General features: G+C 41.8%; 1 protein-coding gene across 8 annotated transcripts in view; it reads right to left on the reverse strand.

The window, feature by feature from the left end:
* The window catches only part of DLGAP1 (DLG associated protein 1), an 855,942-nt gene that overhangs the window by 90,935 nt on the left and 746,695 nt on the right, over positions 1-18,312 (reverse strand). For 4 of the 8 annotated variants that reach the window (XM_057526434.1, XM_057526433.1, XM_028168888.2 and 1 more), the window contains one exon: positions 17,556-17,585. The exons of the other annotated variants lie outside the window; for them this stretch is intronic. In XM_057526434.1, coding sequence (XP_057382417.1) covers positions 17,556-17,585 — 30 coding nt within the window. The remainder of the gene's footprint in view (positions 1-17,555; positions 17,586-18,312) is intronic. 8 annotated transcript variants of the gene reach the window in all.

Below are 18,312 nucleotides of genomic sequence, written 5' to 3' on the forward strand. Positions count from 1 at the left end.
TTTTGTGAGAGCAGCCTGATAAGACTAAGATAGGACCTCAAGAGCAAAATAATCTAAACTCCAAGAAATAGACCACAAAGACCCAGGTGGATTTCACTGAATGCCCCTCCCACCTGTCCTAAAAGACAAAATACATAACGGTCCCATATAGATGGTCCCCCACAGATGTTCCGAGAAGCAAAGTCTACCCACCACTCAGAGAACCTGCAAAAGGGAAGAACCAAAGTGATGAGCCCTTGACTCTGCCTGGTGCCTGCCTCATAGAGCCTATGAACCGAGCAGGACCCTACGGGGCCTTCCCGGGACAGACCCCCTCCCCACATCCTCAGCTGTAGCTCCTCTCTGAAGTACCTAGAGAATGGTATCTGATGCACATTTCCTGAGTTGTTTTACAGATGCTAAAATGCCACCACATGGAAGAAATTAACTACTTGATGACCATGAGCATGTAGCCCCCAGACCTACTGGTGCCTAAGGATTGACACTGTTAACCATCCTGTTACCTCACCATCAACCAATCAGAGAATTGTACACAAGCTGGGATACCCCTTCCTCACCTTGCCTTTAAAATGCTTTGCTGGGGAGTTCAGGCTTTCTGAGTACTAGCTGTCCCAAACTCCTTGTACGGCACCTTACCATAAATGTTGTACTTTCCTTCACCACCACTTGGTGTCAGTAGACTGGCTTTACATCGGCCAAGTGGACCCAAGTTTGATTCGGTTACACCACTGCCTCTACTGCCTCGGGGCTCCTGGCAACGACTTCTACCAGGCTTTGCCTCTCCCTTCATGGAAATCTTTACAGTACATGCCTAATGATTTTGTGAAGGTTAAACCTTAAAACGATTCAGAGGTTATGTAAAGATTTGGGCACATTGCCACCTACTAGCTTTGGTGGCCAAGACCTACATGCAGTTGTGCTGGCATTTTTGATCATCACACCCTGTTTGAGGTTGCATGTGTGTTTGGGGGTTGAGTGGGTCACAGTGGTGAGGAGAGACCATCTTCAGGTCAAGCATGTTGCCCTGGAGATGCTCGGCATCTGCACAGTTCCCCAAGGTAGCGCCACTTAAACACTGCCCCCAACAGAAAACAGTCATAGGCTGAGTTAGCGATTCTTTTCAGGAGATTAGATCTGGGGCAATTTCAAGCATTCATAATACAAAATAGTTTGCTTTAAGGCAGTTAAACTAAAAGCATACATTTTAATTCTGAGGGACAGAAAGTCAGTTAGTGCTTGCCTAGGTTTGGGGTCAGAGGGTGGAGAGCGACTAACTGGGGTGATGGAAATGTTCCAAACTTAGATTATGGGTGATGGCTGCACAACTCTGTGAATATCCTAAAAAAAAAAAAAAAAATCTAATTATATACTTTAAATTGGGTGGATTTCATGGTATGTGAATTCAATTTTGAAAGCTGTCAAACATTTAATTCTGAAACAATGTCATGGTCTCATAAAAATAGCCCTAATATTTTATTAGTGTTAGTAATTTTTTTGGTAACCAAATTTTTCTGGTGTGTTATTACTAAAACTTTAGGTTACATATGCTCTTGAGAAGAACAGATTAAAGAAGTTATAAGGCATCAGAGCTCAGGGAAGACACTGACCAGATCCCAAGCATTGGTCAATCTTCCCCTACGCTCCTCCCTCCAGTACAGACCCATGGGGTAGAAGGTGCCACTGGAGCACATGTGGTTCCTCATACCCTATCTCTACAGTCCTTCCTCTACACTCTATAGCCCTAAATGTCATCCTGTTGATTCTCCAACAGGAGGGCATATCAGAATCCTGGGGGGGTGGGGGAGGGATGTGGAGGGGGATTGTTTTTGTAATTTGAAAAAGCATAGTTTGCCTTGTAATAGAATATTTTGTTAAATATTCTCTCTCTGTGTGTATAATATTCTTAAAGAATAATTACAAAATGAACATCCTGTAACCACCATCTAGGCCAAGATATAGAATGCTGTCAGCACCCCAGAAGCACCCAGTTCACACCCCCTGTACATCTTTTCCCCGTTATAAAGCTCTGCCCATCGCAGAAGTAACACTTTTTCGAATCTCCTAGTCACTTACAAATAGTTTTTTTCCCCCGCAGATCTTCTAAAGCTTATCTTTTATTTCTTTACACATGGCATGTATATCTGTATTGTAACAATTCTAATAATCTAACATCTTAATCCTCAGAAGGTCTGTTCTCTTCTTGCTCATGATGCCCTGTTTCTTTGTGTGCTTGGTTATTTTTAAAGTCAATTTTAAAAAAAATTTATTTATTTGTTTGTTTTTATTTTTGGTTGTGTTGGGTCTTCGTTGCTGCATGCAGGCTTTCTCTAGTTGCGGCGAGTGGGGGCTACTCTTCGTTGCGGTGCGTGGGCTTCTCACTGCGGTGGCTTCTCTTGTTGCGGAGCATGGGCTCTAGGCGCGCGGGCTTCAGCAGTTGTGGCTCGTGGGCTCAGTAGTTGTGGCTTGCGGACCCTAGAGTGCAGGCTCAGTAGTTGTGGCGCAAGGGCTTTGTTGCTCCGTGGCGTGTGGGATCTTCCCAGACCAGGGATCGAACCCGTGCCCCCTGCATTGGCAGGTGGATTCTTAAGCACTGCACCACCAGGGAAGCCCCGTTTGGTTCGTTTTGACAGTGAACAGATCACTTTCCTTGGAGAATTATTTTGGAAAGCTATTTGTGGCCTAGGAAAATATTCCTTTTTCTGTAGAGGATTATCATTTGAACTATTCATGGATTGAGGGAGTTTGATTCGCTCAGTTGATGTGAATTTGGGCCAAGGGCATGAAAGAAGTATATATATGGTTACAACTTCTCATGAATGGATAATCCCTTGCCTTCGTACCACCACAGGAGTTTTTTGTGCATGTATATTTTGTTTCGCTTGGAGCTGGGGTTGGGAAGTGTCTCATGTGGAGATGGTTACATTCTGATTCATCCTTACCTATATAGGGTATAAGCTTTTGGGGTGCATGTTGTATGGGATAGGGTTTTCCTGTTAGATTTCTCCTTGGGCAGGCTCTGGACTTTAATGTCTGTCTGCTTCTTCCTACTATAGGGGACCATCAAAACCTGAATTTATGATCAACCTGATTCAGCAAATGCCCTCAGGGTAGGAGCACCTTTACTGTTTTGGTTACCTCTTCCACTTCCTGCTTTCCAATAACTCCTTACTAACTCATTAGATCTTTGATGTTTTTAAGCATATATATGTATGCTTATATATATATATGTGTGTGTGTGTGCATACGTGTGTATATATCCTGTCATATTACTAGAAGCGAAACCCTATCAGAACATCATTTTAAATTTGGAAAATGAAATATCTATTGGTTTGTATATTACAGTGACAGAAAGTAAAACCTAACCATATCTTTTTGGCCGGAGGGTGCTACTGTGAAGGACGCTCAGCGCGATTGGGGTGGTGGAGCAGGGGGAAGACAGGGGTGAGGCAGGGAAGGGGGATGCTTTGCATATTTCCCTTAGGAGAATCTCTCAGCCTTTCAGAGTGGAAGGAGGTTGTTTACGCCAGGAGTGACTGTGTATATATACCTATAGGATATCAAAAGGGGGTATGGATTTTTAAAAAAGTTTAGAAACACAATCCATAACTGTATTCAACCCTGTTTTCTAAAACTTCATTGAAATTGCAATTCTACAAATTTTGCAATGAAGAGGTTGTTTTACATCTTGGGTCATTGACTCCTTAGATTATCTGTTGAAAACTATAGACACTCTTCTCCAGAAATAATTCACATGTGCACACATGTACAAAGTGTGATTTTAATTTCAGATGGTTGTAGGGACTCTCTAAAGTTCATTCATTGAGCCAGATTAAGAACTTCATCTTGGCTATTTGTTAACAACTTTCTTATGCTCAATCCAACTCTTTTTTGCTTAATGGAACCCCCTTACATTTGATCCTAACGTTCAAAAATAAAGAAATTGGCAATATCCAATTTGTAACCCCACATTCCCCTCTGTCATAGGTATGTTTATATAGTCATCAGTTCCATGAATCCAATCTCCTCCATCTCATGGATTGCCTTGGTCTTGACAGGCCTTCCCTAATAATTACAGGATTCTCTGTCTCCAGTCAAAACCTACACTGTCCTCTGAGTTATCTCTTGAAGAGGCAAACTTGATCACTGTATTCCCTGCCTGAAAGGTCTTCAGTGGTTCTTCCCTTCCTAAAGGGTGATGCCCAAACCCCTTGTTGGGATTCTTATAACTTAACCCTTTCTCTTCTGCTGCTTCCTATTCTCTCCCTATACAGCATTGGCGCCTTTTTTCAAATATAATATAATTGACATATTTCCTGCTCTTTGACTTGACACACACTGTTCCTCTGCCTGTAATTTCCACCCTCCCTTTCTTTACCTGGCAAACTCCTACTCATCTTTCACGTGTCCTGTCTGCTATCACCTCTCCTGTGAAAACTTCCTGAATTATCCACACTATCCCTGTGACCTCTTAGCCCTTAGAAGGTGCCTCACACACCTCTCATCCCTGCACTGTGATTATGGATTTCTGTCTTCCCAAGACGTCAGACCCCCTGTCTTGACCATCTCTAACCCTGTACCTCCACAGTACTTGGCTCAGTAGAATTTTTTAAAAAATGATAGTTTTACACATCTTAAACCAGTTCATATGTCTTTCTAAGGAAACTGATCTTTCTCTGAGAACAAAACTAGACTATCAGACAAAGGACCTCAGAATGAGCCTGATTACCTAATGGGCAGCTGGGGTACCCTGTCCTTATTATTACTGTTTTGTAATTTTGCCTGTATATGTTTACGGATATTTGTAGGGATAGTTAAAAAGCAAGAAAGAGGCAAAGGCTAATCAAGGAATTTCACTTCCTCATTTTAAGTGCCACGCTCTGGTAAAATAAAATGAATGAACTGCAGATTCTAGAAAGGTCTCTGTCTAAGTCTTTCCTCTTGTCTGCCTGTAGAAATACGCTCAGCTTATTGGGGAGAGGTAACCATGCTTTGCTTCCGGGGCTGCTTTCCTGTATCTGTGATTTTGATGACGCTTTTAAAAATGTTTTCTAGTTCTTTCAAAAATATATTAATATAATAGAGTTTTGGTAAGGACCAATTCCAAATATGGTAGGTAGGAAGACTACCACGTGACCCTTCCATCATGCTAGCCCTTTAATATTTTCCATTCATAAATCAACTGGTATTTCACTATCATTTCTAGGTTTTTTGTTTGTTTTTCTTCTGGGCAGCTTTTTTTTTTTTCTTTCATCTCCTGATCTCATACTTTCGTATTCTTCTTTCAGCTACATTAATGTGTATTTCACTGCTTTGAATGTCATCTTGTTAATGGAATAATTTTATACTTTATAAAGATCACAATGACTCGTCTGTTAATCTTACATTTTTAAGAGTAGGAACATTTAAAGAATAATATTAAGCCCCCGAGGTGTTGTATATTTGCTGTTTTTAGCAGAAACATTCGATTCCGTCAGTCCTTGATACCATCAGTCTCTGAGTCCTATTTTTATCTGGAGAACAGCTCTAAATGAGCCTGTTTGTAGCATAAAGTTCACCAAGGTCCTAAAGTTGTCACATCCATTTATGGTATCAAAGTGGATGTTAGATGGGCCTCGATGGTTGTATAATAAGTCTCATTTTGTTTAATCTATTTTATCTGACCATCTTCCATGATAAGGCCACAAGAACTCAAAAAAACTAACCTTCGGTTTCCTGATAGAGCTTTCTACACCCATTGGTTTCGAATAGAAAAGTCCCCCCATGGCCTAAGTGCTCTCGGCTGCGGCCAGAGGATCCCGTACAAAAGCAAGGAAGAACATGAATGTGCTGCTTTGTGAAGACAGCACAAGGTCATGGGCTGTTACAGGACTAGAATTTTGTACAGAATTTTGTAAAGCGGCCCCTTTGCTTAAAATCTGCCCACAGATGTGATGCCTGTAGAGCCAGCTTGGCATATGGTATCTACCATAGAGACCCAGGCAGGAAGCCTCTTAAATCTCAAATGCACATAATGATAAAACATCAGTTTGATGAATAAAAGAAATACAATATATCATTTCACTGACTCCCACTATTGCTATTCATAGACTTGCTTTTTTTTTTTTTTTTACTTATTTATTTTATTTATTTTTGGCTGCATCAGGTCTTAGTTGTGGCACGCGGGATCTTTGTTGCGGTATGCGGGATCTTTTGCTGTGGTGCTCGGACTTCTCTCTAGCAGTGGCGTGCGCATTTTTCCTCTCTCTAGTTATGGTTCAGGGGTTCCAGAGCGCGTGGGCTCTGTAGTGGGCGGCACGTGGGCTCTTGTTGAGGTGCGCGAGCTCAGTAGTTGTGGCTCGTGGGCTTACTTGCCCCGCAGCATGCGGGATCTTAGTTCCCCGACCAGGGATCGAACCTGTGTCCCCTGCATTGTAAGGCAGATTCTTTACCACTGGACCACCAGGGAAGTCCCATAGACTTGTCTTTTAAGTTGATTAGACTAACGAGATAGGTTCACGATGATTTTTTTTTTTGTATCTCTCACAGCTCTTATGATAGTGTCTTTCAGACCATAGATGCTTAATAAGTATTTGCTGGGGGAAAAAAAAAAAAAAGGTATAGAGCAAGAGAAACCGGGTAACTTGGCATGAAGTCCTGCTGAAGGCCTGCTCTGGGCTAAGAGCCAGGCCGCCTTGTTTGCAAAGCCACGGGCTCTTACTCCAAACCTCACACTGAAATCCTTGATTTCTGGGCCAAGCAATGCAGTATGGCCCACTCCCAGGATCAAAACCAGAATTCTTTGTAATGTGTGGTAATAGAATGTGATCTTCAAAAGCACTTCAAAGCATCCAGGAAAGTCAGGACGTGCCATGGCAGGAAACAGAGCGGTGAGCCCTTGGACTTGGGGCTGAAATGAATCCTCGCTTGAACAAGTAATGGAAACTGACAAAGTTCCCACACAGAGAACCCAGCACGTGGAGAGGTGGGCTAGTCAGCCCCCAGTCGTGGTCCCTGTACTACATTCTCCACTGAGGACACAGCAGTGATGGAAACCGAACGTATGTCCACACCTGTGTTCTTCCTATACCGCGTGTGTAAATTAAAGACCTCTCCTAGCTGGAGAATTGTTCTCACCCCCTTTATTCCTAGTAGGGCTAATGTTATTTTTACTACAGCCGTCATCGTTTATCGAGCGCATACGATGTGACGTACACGGTTCCACGAACTTATCATGGATTATACAACTTAATCATTAACTATTATTGTCACTCCAATTTTTAGTGAGGCAAGAGAGGTCCAGAGAAGTTAGTTAACTTGCCCACAGTCACACAGCTAATAAGCAGGAAAGCCAGGATTCAAACCTAGGCAGTCAGACTCTAGAACTGAACTCTGAACAACTATGCTATAGGGAAACATATCCTTCATGAAGGCAGCAAACAAGATTGCACGGATGTTCCGAAAAAGTAAGACAATGTATTTATAGATAATACTACTCTGTGTATATATACATATATATTTTTACTAATTATAAATAACAAATGTATTAATAAATAATGATTAATGTATATTACCAAGTTTCTAGGGGCAGTTATTCCATAAAAAATAAGACAATACATATATATATATGTATATACACATATACTGTCCTCTGTGGTATCAACAGTAGACTGATTTTCTATACATAGCAATATATTCATGATAACAAGTATTTATATTTCACTCTAAATTCAGAAGTACTTTCAGTCCCTCACCCCACTTAACCCCACAGCAATCCCATAAGGGCACAGAACAGCTATTACAATGATTATGTCCTGTGAGGCACCAGGCCTCAGCTTATGAGCCTTTCAAGAGGATATAAAATATTTGAGTCTTGAAAAAAGTTACTGGCACTAAACCATGGATTAAAAAATTGCAAAATCAAAACTAATAAAAATTTAATTGAATGTTATAAACTAACATTATGTTAGCATCACTAATTGTTAAACTTACCATTCACAAAATTCCATTACATTTGAAAATACTTTCATACACACTAAATATGTATGATTACCAAGGAATCATAGCTAATCATAAACTGAATGAGTTTTACATACTTAATCGTAGATTAAAAAATGATAAAAATTCTTTAAAAGAGTTTTAAAGAAGACAAATTTATCTAAAGGGGATGTTGGGAGATCCCTGGTGGCCTAGTGGTTAGGATTCTAGGCTTTCACTGCCGTGGCCTGCGTTCAGTCCACACCGGGGAACTGAGATCTCGCAAGCTGTGCAGCTTGGCCAAAAAAACCGACCAACCGACCGACCAACCAACCAAACAAAAACAACAAAAAAACCCAACAACAAACCACAAAACAACAACCGAAAACAGGGGATGTGGATCATTGTGGTATATTTTAAATGATATAGGGTGAATTTTCTAAAGGAGCCTGTGAGGCTCTATGCAGGTCGAGCACAAGATTGGCCTAAGACAAAAGCCAAGTGCACGGGGGAAACTCACAGCTTCACCTCCAGGGTACAGGGCTGCTTGCTCAGTGTTCTCTGAGAGCTGTTTCCACTAGCACCTAGACCCCCCGTCCTCAGTGGGATCACGGAGACCAGAGCTCCTCACTGTAGACACACATTCTGGAGGATGTTCACTTATATGTGTCCCATTCTAAGGATCCCAGCCGCTCCCTCCTGCCATCTGGCGAGATCGTGCCTGGGAGCGGCGGCATCTGATTCCTGGAGGTGTCGGCCGGGATCTGTCTGCACTGGGGTTCAGGACACCTGCAGATACACTGCTTCCGATTTGCCTTCTGTATGTCTTTCGCTGGGGCATCTTTCTGATCCCCAGGCAGAGTTCCTAGGCTGACTTCTATGTTTATGTAACTTCTTCAATCTACTCCTACTACTCCATTTTTATTATATGAAATTGTAATGATCTGTTTCCATAGATGCCACCTTTTCTAGATAGGAGAACTACGTCTGGTTCCTCTGTCTTTCCTCATGGCCTCGTATGAGACATGGCATAATGCAGGCATTTAATAACTTTATTAATTTCGTCTTAATAGGTTAAGAACAATAAAGTAATAAAATATGTTTGGAAATAAAGTCTTTCTGTGCCAGCTGCCATAGGCCTCAAGCAGGCTGAATTCTTTCCCTCAATGTACCTTATAAATATAATATTCTACAAGTGCTGGGATATTGAAAAGGCTAGTATGTTCTAAATCATTCTAGGGTGATATTTTTTAAACTGTTCTATTTTTAATTTGAGGAACATTTACTGGAGTAATGTTATTCCAAAGCAATATTAAAACAAAACAAAAATGCTCCAAACTTAAACCACATTAACAACCAGATGAAGAAAGGAAAACAGTGGAGTAAAGGATATTTGGAGACATGCTGATCATTTTTCCTAAGTACCATGTGATTTTGATTGTATCTAACTTTGGTTAGATTTCCATTAGGTTACGTGCAATAAAATTGTATTCAATTTAGTAAAAAAAAAAGTTCATAATTACTTAGGCACACGATCATTACTCTTAAAAACTTATGAAATAACATCAAGCAAAAGTAGAAGCATTGATTTTGAGAATTCAGTTTTTGAGCCAATGCAATAAAAATAAAGACAGTAACAAAACAATATATATAAACATCTAAAATATATTGAATACCTATGTACCAAACACTTTACTAGGTACTTCAACAGGATCTCATTTTATTTAGGCCTCTTAATCATCTGGATTGCTCAGTACTTTTAAGCCCATTTTATGGATGAGGAAAGTGTGATTCAGAGAGAGTAACTTGCTTCAGATTACAACACAGCCAAGGAGTTAATGGGGACAAAGTTTGAACCTAGGAATGTCCTTTATACTGCTTAATACTTTCCTCCAATAGAGTGTGTTCCAAACTCAGTGTTAGGAGTTTACACTTGAGGAGGCCATCTATAAAATCAACCATGGTATACAGAAGGCTTAAAAGGAAATTAAACTTGCCTCTGTATCTTGTAACAGGCATATGTTCAAGAAACACTGTACGCAAGAGAGCTGTAACCATTTGCTTTCTGTTTCCACCTAAGCATACATGTTGGTTAAAACTAGGAAACACCTGAAAATCCATACATATCTCCAAAACATTTCAGATCCACAAAGCTTTTGGGACTGGTATCTGATTTTGCATTTCACTGACGTATTATTGTAAAAATGCTTTGGCTTTTTCCTCAGTGAAACCAAACTAAAGTCATAATGTGTATTCTTCCAACTTAAAGCATTAATGGCTTCAACAAAACAGTTGTATATACAGCTGTGGCAATATTTAGATAGGTAAGCATCTGAGTTGAATACCAAATGCACACAGGATCAACATCAAGTTGATTTCACAGTTAATTTTAATGGATGTGATGGGTAATTTAAGAGGGTGTGATTTTCTAGCTTTATACTCCAAACCAAAGCCTTAAGTGATTTCAGCAGTTGTCTAAATTACGGTGTGTTCCAAAATTAATAGTAAGGTCAGACCACAATTTTAGATTGAAAATGTAAAGACCATTTTCTAAATTTGGAACCAAAATGCTAGAAGTGGCTTTGAAATCACTATTGAATGGACTTCAAAGACTGCAAATTAGACCACTGTCCTTAAAAGCTGCCTTCTTAATGCAGCATAATAGAGTTGGTTATTTTTTTAGGTAAGAGCTTTGTGTACACTGAAAAATTCCAGAAGATTGCTAAAAATAGTCAACACATAAGCACTGAAACTTACTCTCTCAAAAAACAAAAAGGAAAGCAAGGAAATAAATCAGTGACTTAAACTGGCAGATTTTCCTTTACAGCTTGCCTTTGATTTATAAATTTCTATTTCCTGCCCCAGGGAGGGTGGTGAAGGGTATGTTTTGGTGCTTTGGAAGCAAACTGTCTTCTGAGTTATGCTAATCTCTTGCTAGGTGCTCAAGGCTGCTTATTCAGCACAGACTTTATTAGTTTTTGGCTATAGATGTAAAGATTTATAGAAGGCTGCTCTTTGGATGGCTGTGGTTGTTGTCTCTTTAGTTTTCTTTATTCAAAAACTTCCATATTTTTGGTTAGTGTTGACAAGTGGCACACTCAGGAACACTGTGACCTTATAAACTAGTTCATAAGAAAACATTATTAATATTGATAAAATCAGTGTTTACCTAACACTTTTTGTTGGACCAGCTGAAACCTTTCCTCTCCTCCCCACCCCACCCAGGGCTGGATGAGCAGGTAAGGGAATGATCCCATCTGATGGGAACACCTCCAAGTGGGGTTGCGATTGGACCCCAGCCCTGTTCACTTGGGCACGGAGCTCCCGTGAGGTGATCAAGGAGCTCTGTTCCCATCTGAGGAGCTGCTTCCCTCAAAACTCTCTCAAAGCAGAGAAGCAAAGGTTTATTCTGGTTGTTTTCTATGGCTTTGCCCAAAAATGACACTTTCAGCAACGTGCCACCATATAATCCCGTGGAAGTGATCACTTGTTGGCTAGATCTTTGGACCCTGGCGAGAGGGAGGGCTGCAGGGCGGCTTGGGAAGTCAGCAGAGAGAGGGAAAGGTAGAGAAGAGAACAAGAGCTTAGAAGCACCTACTGCATACCATACACTAGGTTAAGTCCTTTACATACATCAGCTTGTTTGGTCTTTTCAGCTGCCCCAGGCAATAGAGATCTCCATCCTATTGGATAACTAGGCAAGTAGTTACTTGCCAAACCCATCCAGTTAGTGGTTGGCCTTCTGTTGCCTGAAGGGCCGTCTACTTTGCTTTCTGTGACACAGCAGAAACAGAAGTGCAGCTGGAATAGAGGAGGAGGGAGAGGGAAGGGGAGAAGGGGAAAAAGGAAAACAACACAAAACAAAAAGGTGACTGTGAGAAAGTTCTGAAATGCTGCCACTGGTTATCCGAGGTGAACTCTTCCCAAGGTGAGGGTCATCCCGACAAAGACTGCAATTTAGGCAAAATTCAACTTCCATTTTATGGGTCACATGACTCTATCTCTGCCATTTCAGGAGGGTCCTAGTTTTTGGAAGCTACTTGGTAAATTCTCAGCTCAGTGCTCATTCTTCCCAGAGACGCTGTTATTTAATAGTACAATTTCACCAAAAGTATAACAATGCTCTGCAAAATACATTTGAGGAGAGAACCCTGATTGCTCAGTACAGTTGATCCAGAGTCCAGGTTAGCCCTGCAGGCAGAGGGTCTGGGTGTCTTTGCAGAAACAACTTTCTTGAGTCTTGATTTCAGTTTCTACAATGTTCTGTTTTTAGATCCCTGACACACTGCCCTCCTTCACTCTGGTTGAACGGGGAGGGATTCTTTCCCTGGAGGCAGCCCTTCCTTATCTCTATAGCTCTCTGACTTGAAGGTCTGTAAAGATGTTTTGCTTTGATTTCCAGTAGTAAACATATTGAATCCTCATCCTAAATTTATTACTAGAAAGAGGTCCCATCAGCTATCTATTTGTTAATGGATCTACCACAGTCTAACCTGATGTATCGCGTATATGGCTTTGCTCAAAAAAAGAAAGATACAATGACGAGAACAAAATTCATCTAGGGAGGGAATGATATCAATATATTTGAAATATTTTTTAAATGTTAAATTCATTTGGTGTTGCTACAGACTTAATATTTATGTCCCCCCAAAATTCATATGTTGAAATCTTAACCACCAAGGTATTAAGAGGTGGGGTCTTGGGAAGTGAATAGGTCATGAAGGAGGAGCCCTTGTGAATGGGATTAGTGCCCTTATGAAAGGGACACAAGAGAGCTCCCTAGTCAGCTGTCTGCCACCCAGCAGGGGGCCCTCACCAGACAAGGAACCTGCCAGGGACTTGATCTTGGACTTTCAGGCTCCAGAACTGTGAGAGAGAAATTTCTGTTGTTTAAACCACCCAATCTATGGTAATTTGTTATAGCAGCCCAAACAGACTGAGACTGGGGCATTTTTGGAAACACTGCATGTCATATTATGGAAAACAGAATTTCTTAAGCAAAATTATCTCATTCCTCAATACACATGAAAGGTCAGATCAACTCTTCATAACTGAAAAGCAGCTCTATTTTTACAGATTTACAATACAGACATGAAGCTGTGGGTGTTGCAAATTTTGAAAATGGGAACAAAGATTGAGTCACGTTTTTCCTTATTTTATTTTTACCTATTCTTGAGGAGTCATTCCATTCACTGGGTCTGAGGCCTTGAGGCCGCAGAGAACATCACCTTGGATGTGACAACAGTCCTAAGTGCCCTGCTCTGTGGGGTTTGTGGTACACAAGTCATTACCATGAAGAAAGACACTTTTGAAGTATCTAGTGGTGACCGTTTTGTAATGTATAGAGATATTGAACCATGATGTGCACCAGGGACTAACATTGTGTTGTAGGTCAATTATACTTCAAAAACAAACTCAAAGAAAAAGAAATCAGATTTGTGGTTATCAGAGGTGGGGAGGTGGTGGTGGGGTAGGGGTTGGGGAGTGGGGATGGGGGGTTAGGAGGGGGGAATTGGAAGAAGGTGATGAAAAGGTACAAACTTGCAGTTATAAGATAAATAAGTACTAAGGATGTTAAGTACAATATGATAAATATGATGAACACTGCTGTATGTTATATATGAAAGTTATTAAGAGAGTAAATCCTAAAAGTTCTCACCACAAGGAAAATTTTTTTATTTTCTAACTATATGAGATGATGGATGTTCATTAACTTACTGTGATGATCATTTCATGATGTACGTAAATCAAATCCTTACGCTGTCCACCTTAAGCTTATAGAGTGCCGTATGTCAATTATATCTCAATAACACTGGAAGAAAAAAATTATCTAAATAAAATGAAGTGACAAGAAGAAAAAAGGAAAACAAAAGCTCCACAAGCCCAGCAGAGCTTTTGTTTATGAAATCGAAGCTGTTCATGGAGACACGGGATTCACAATCAAAATGTTACCTCTGGTGTTAACTGAAAACCCAGCCTCCCCTCCAAAGGGGCCATCGACAGTGGGGGCTTGGGTCACCATCTCGCCTCTTAGATTTCTTCCTAGAGGCTCATCTGTTCCCATTTTGAAAGACATGGAACTTTTCCAGAGAAGCCAAACTTCATTCCCTCGTAGAGGCTTTCAGAAGAATTTGACATCATTTTGAAATTTCGGATTGTCACCTACCTACAAGGGATAAACAAGTCGCCTTTGAGGCAAGTCTCCTCACAGAGTGCACCTGGTTATCAGTTGCAAAGGCCTGTCCTCAGCTTCCAGGCTTGCAGCCTCCCAGCCCCAAGTGAGCTGGGAGTCGGATAAGGAGCTTCTGGCTGGGGCTGGACCCTCTCTCCCCCGCTCTCTCCCTGGAAAGATGCCTGCAGGATGTCAGGGCGATTCTAACTCAGGCATGACTCAGTGCTTCCATGACCTCCCTTCTCATTTTGCTTGGACAGGCTGGTACGTTGGTCCTACTTGTGGAAATATGTGCCTCTTCCTGCTCCAATTTCAAGAGGGAAAATCCCTTTTAAGAGGAATATTTAGAAGATTCTGTCATGGAAATCTTGCTATCGCCCCAACTATCTCTCCTTCTCCCCAGTTAGCTGTCTGGATGTTTCTCTCTTACCCCAATTTTCTTTTCTTTTCTTTTCTTTTTTTTTTTTTTGGCCACGTGTCTTGTGGGATCTTAGTTCCCTGACCAGGGATCGAACCCGGGCCCTCGGCAGTGAGCGCAGAGTCCTAACCACTGCACAGCCAGGGAATTCCCCCCAATTTTCTGAGTTTGGGGTTATCAATCTGAAATTAGAGTCCAGAACTCATCAGTGTTAGCAACAAAACTTTGCAATTATTTCTTTCAAACCTAAATTTTTTCCTGTTCACATATTTTTTCATCGCAAAAGAAAGTATTGATGTGTGTTTCTCTTTCACTGTAATTTTAAGTCTTTAAAATGTGAAAGGCCCATTCACTTTTAACCTTACCATTCCCGTGATATAAATAGCTTTTTCCTTTCTGCTGATTTTAGAAGCTTACATGAAGCTGCAAAATGCTGAAGGGGGCACCCCTGCTTCAGAAAAAGAGAACGGACAGACCTGCATAACAAAAATACTCAGTAGGAAGTAGCACGTGGAATCTTTGTTGACGTTCTCTTATGATTTGACAATTGTTTTTCCTTAAAAAGAAGAGAAAAAGAAAAGGATAACCTACCTAAAACCTTAGTGCCATTTTCAGAGTTCTAGGATAATCCAGAACAGAGTCATTTTTAAAGAAAAGGAAATAGGTTTCATTTCTGGCAGCGAATGCCATCCACTGATTTGCATATTTCTTGCCTTCATAAGCTGTAGAAGCCACCTTGAGTCCATTCCGCAGGTGGAAAATAGCCAGTAAAGAGCTAAGCATTCACAAGCACCACCATCTGAGGTTTGATTTCGAATCGAGACAACAGTGTCCAATGTACATCCCACAAAGCATGCTTGTCAAACTCTCCCCTTCCAGATGCACGGAGAACGCATGCGTGGAACACCCCCTCCACTCAACAACGGCGCCCCGGGGGCCCCCAGACACACAGGTTCTAACACAGCTACAACACAGCATGCTCCCAAGCCTTCAAGCTACTACAGCCCCCAGCCAAGAAGCTGCCAAAAAGATGCTCAAGCAGCAGTCGAAGTAGTCCTGACCTCTGGTACCCACGGCCACTCCCTGTGAGCCCCAGGAACGCAGAGTGATGAAGGTGCTCCTGAAAAAGCCCCAGGCAGTCATTCTGCTCCCTGCCCTTCTTTTTCCTCACTCTTCTTTTTCTCTGAAGACCATAAACCTGTTTGGGGGGTTCAGATGCGACCAGGAGTAACCATAGTTACGAGCAAAATGATGATGGGGCCATTGTTCTAGCAGAACAATAGTTTTTACATTATCTAATGTTCTCTTGGCTTTCTGGCTTTTTAAAAAATGTGTTTTTCCATCCTTCTGTTGTAAGTGGAATACTGTGCTTAGGCCAAGCAGGCAATATTAAAAGCTCTGACTTCAAAGCCATTCCTCGATAACACATCCACACAGCCCAGTGTGGACCCACTGTTATCTGGAATTCTACAGATAAGTAACTGAAACACGGCTTGACTTGCCACTGGGAGTTTCCACAGGCAAAGTCATTCTCGTGGTCCTGCTTGCTTTCATTGCTGTGTCTTCTGTTTTGTTAGCCAGGGTGAGGTTTGGATCACCTCTCAATAAAATTCCGTGTTTCCGTGCAGAGGAACCTTGAATCGCTGCTTGGCCTTGCAGGGGCCTGACACATGCACTGTGCCCTCCCTCGTTCCTTGAGGGACATTGTTTAGCTCCTCTCTTGACCCTGAAACGCCACTGCCTGCACCATCTCCTGGTCCCTTCCTTACTTGAGAGAGCAGTGCACTTTCTGCCATGAATGTCAGAATTATTGCCTTTTTAATGTGTTTTGCAAAATATGATGGTACTAAATCCACTAAAAGGACAGAGCCCCCCACTTTGGATGTGCCAGCCCCGTGGGGACATTCCCGAGTCCCTCGCTCATCTCCCAACCTACCAACTCCAGCCCACACGGTCCCTTTGCTTGAGTCTAGCAGGTGGTCTCACCACTCCAACCCCCGTGGCATTTTCCCGCTCCCCACCTCCATGCGTTGCCCATTCGTGAAGCCACATCTCTTCTGAAATTTGAAAACTCACCTTAAAGCCCACCCCCTCTTCCAAGGAGCACCCCCTGATTAAGTGGGGATGAAGAACCCTCCAAAGCATGACTGACAAATCCCCAATAAACGAGAACACACACACACACACCCCACAACAAACAGACACTCACAAAGAGAGAAAATGACACATTCCCTACTTGAGAAATGTAGGCTCCTTTGAGGGAAAGATGGTCAATTTTATACCAATAACTAGTAAGTCATTTCAACCAATGAGGTGTTTTTAACATCATTTTGGGGGTTACTCAGTGAAACACGGCTGTGTCTTCTCTCCCCCCACCGACCCTCCTTTTTCTTTAAATCCCTCTTCATTTTCTTCTCAGTTTCTCGAATGCACAATTCCAGGGGACTGCCCAGTGTGGGTGACATGGGTGACACTCAAGGAAGCTGGTTCTTGCAATACCTCCTGGGTGGTACCTCGTGTTTGGAGACTGGCAAATGCCTTAACCACTTAATTTTCTCATCAGGAAGCTATAATGACTCCATGCCTGCAGACATCCTGGGCAAACTCTGCTACGTTGGGATAAGGGACCAAAACCCTCTAGAAAAGGTCCTACTGAAAGAAGGGGGGCAAGGTTCCTGACAAGACTCAAGGTCCAGCCTCAGATAAGGATGCTGCAGAGGGAGGGGCTCTCTAAGGAGCACTGGGCCCGAGACCATCCCATCAGGGACAGAACCAAACACATTTGCTCTCATCAATGCTGCCTCTGGGGTCAGTGTTAAGGCCACTCATGGGGGCGCTGAGAGACGCGTGGCATAAAGGGACCAGGACGAGGAGAAACACAGATGGAATGGCAATAGCTGGCAATTAGAACATGGCTTCAGACACCACGGCCACAGAAGCGGTGTAGCTACAAAGCCACGCGGTGCAACCTCGAAGCAAAACGTTATTGATTTTGTGGTTGTAAAAACGTACCTTCAACTGCAGAACTCAGTTTTATGACACCTTGAATAAAAACAAAAAGTGGCAGTTATAGAATGGATCCAAATTACCTTTGCCAGGCTTCTCACAATACATACATGCTTCAGATCTGCATTTTTTTTTTTCCTGGCTTTTTGAGAATTCAAGTAAACAGATATCAACTTCAGAAACGAAGTAATTTTCAGTCGTTGATTAGACCTCATGAGTGTCTTCATCTCCCCACTAGTACCATTTGGGAGCGTTTTTCACTTACATAAGGGATCTGACGTGTGTTTGGATGAAACAAAGGCCAAGTTTCAATAGTCTGAACGACTGTGTCTGTAGATAAATCATGCTGGATGATGGATTGATAAAACTTCACTCAAAAAGACACCAAGGTCTAATATTTCCTACTTAAATTGTGTTTAGAGATCATTTGATACGTGTTGGGACAGGGTTTCTGTTGAAATACATAATAGGTGGTTAAAAATCATGGTGTGATCTGGCAACTTCCTTTTCTGGGGTGGTTGGACCAGAGGCCATTTCTGGTCTCCTGTGTTCAGTGTTCCCATCCACTGCAGGTCAGTGGAGGGGCTGAGCTTGTCAAATTTTTCATGAAGCAAATAGACACTACCCTTGACTGGATATTCATGTGCCTTTTTGGTGAATTGAAAGGTGAAAATACTAAACTAAATTAGACCTGGTCCAATAGTTTGATTTTGAAAGTTTTTTTTTATAAGTCATAATTATAAATAAACAATATTTCCCAAAC

The sequence above is a fragment of the Balaenoptera acutorostrata genome, chromosome 13 (assembly GCF_949987535.1).
Source record: "Balaenoptera acutorostrata chromosome 13, mBalAcu1.1, whole genome shotgun sequence".
NCBI classification, from domain to species: Eukaryota; Metazoa; Chordata; class Mammalia; order Artiodactyla; family Balaenopteridae; genus Balaenoptera; species Balaenoptera acutorostrata.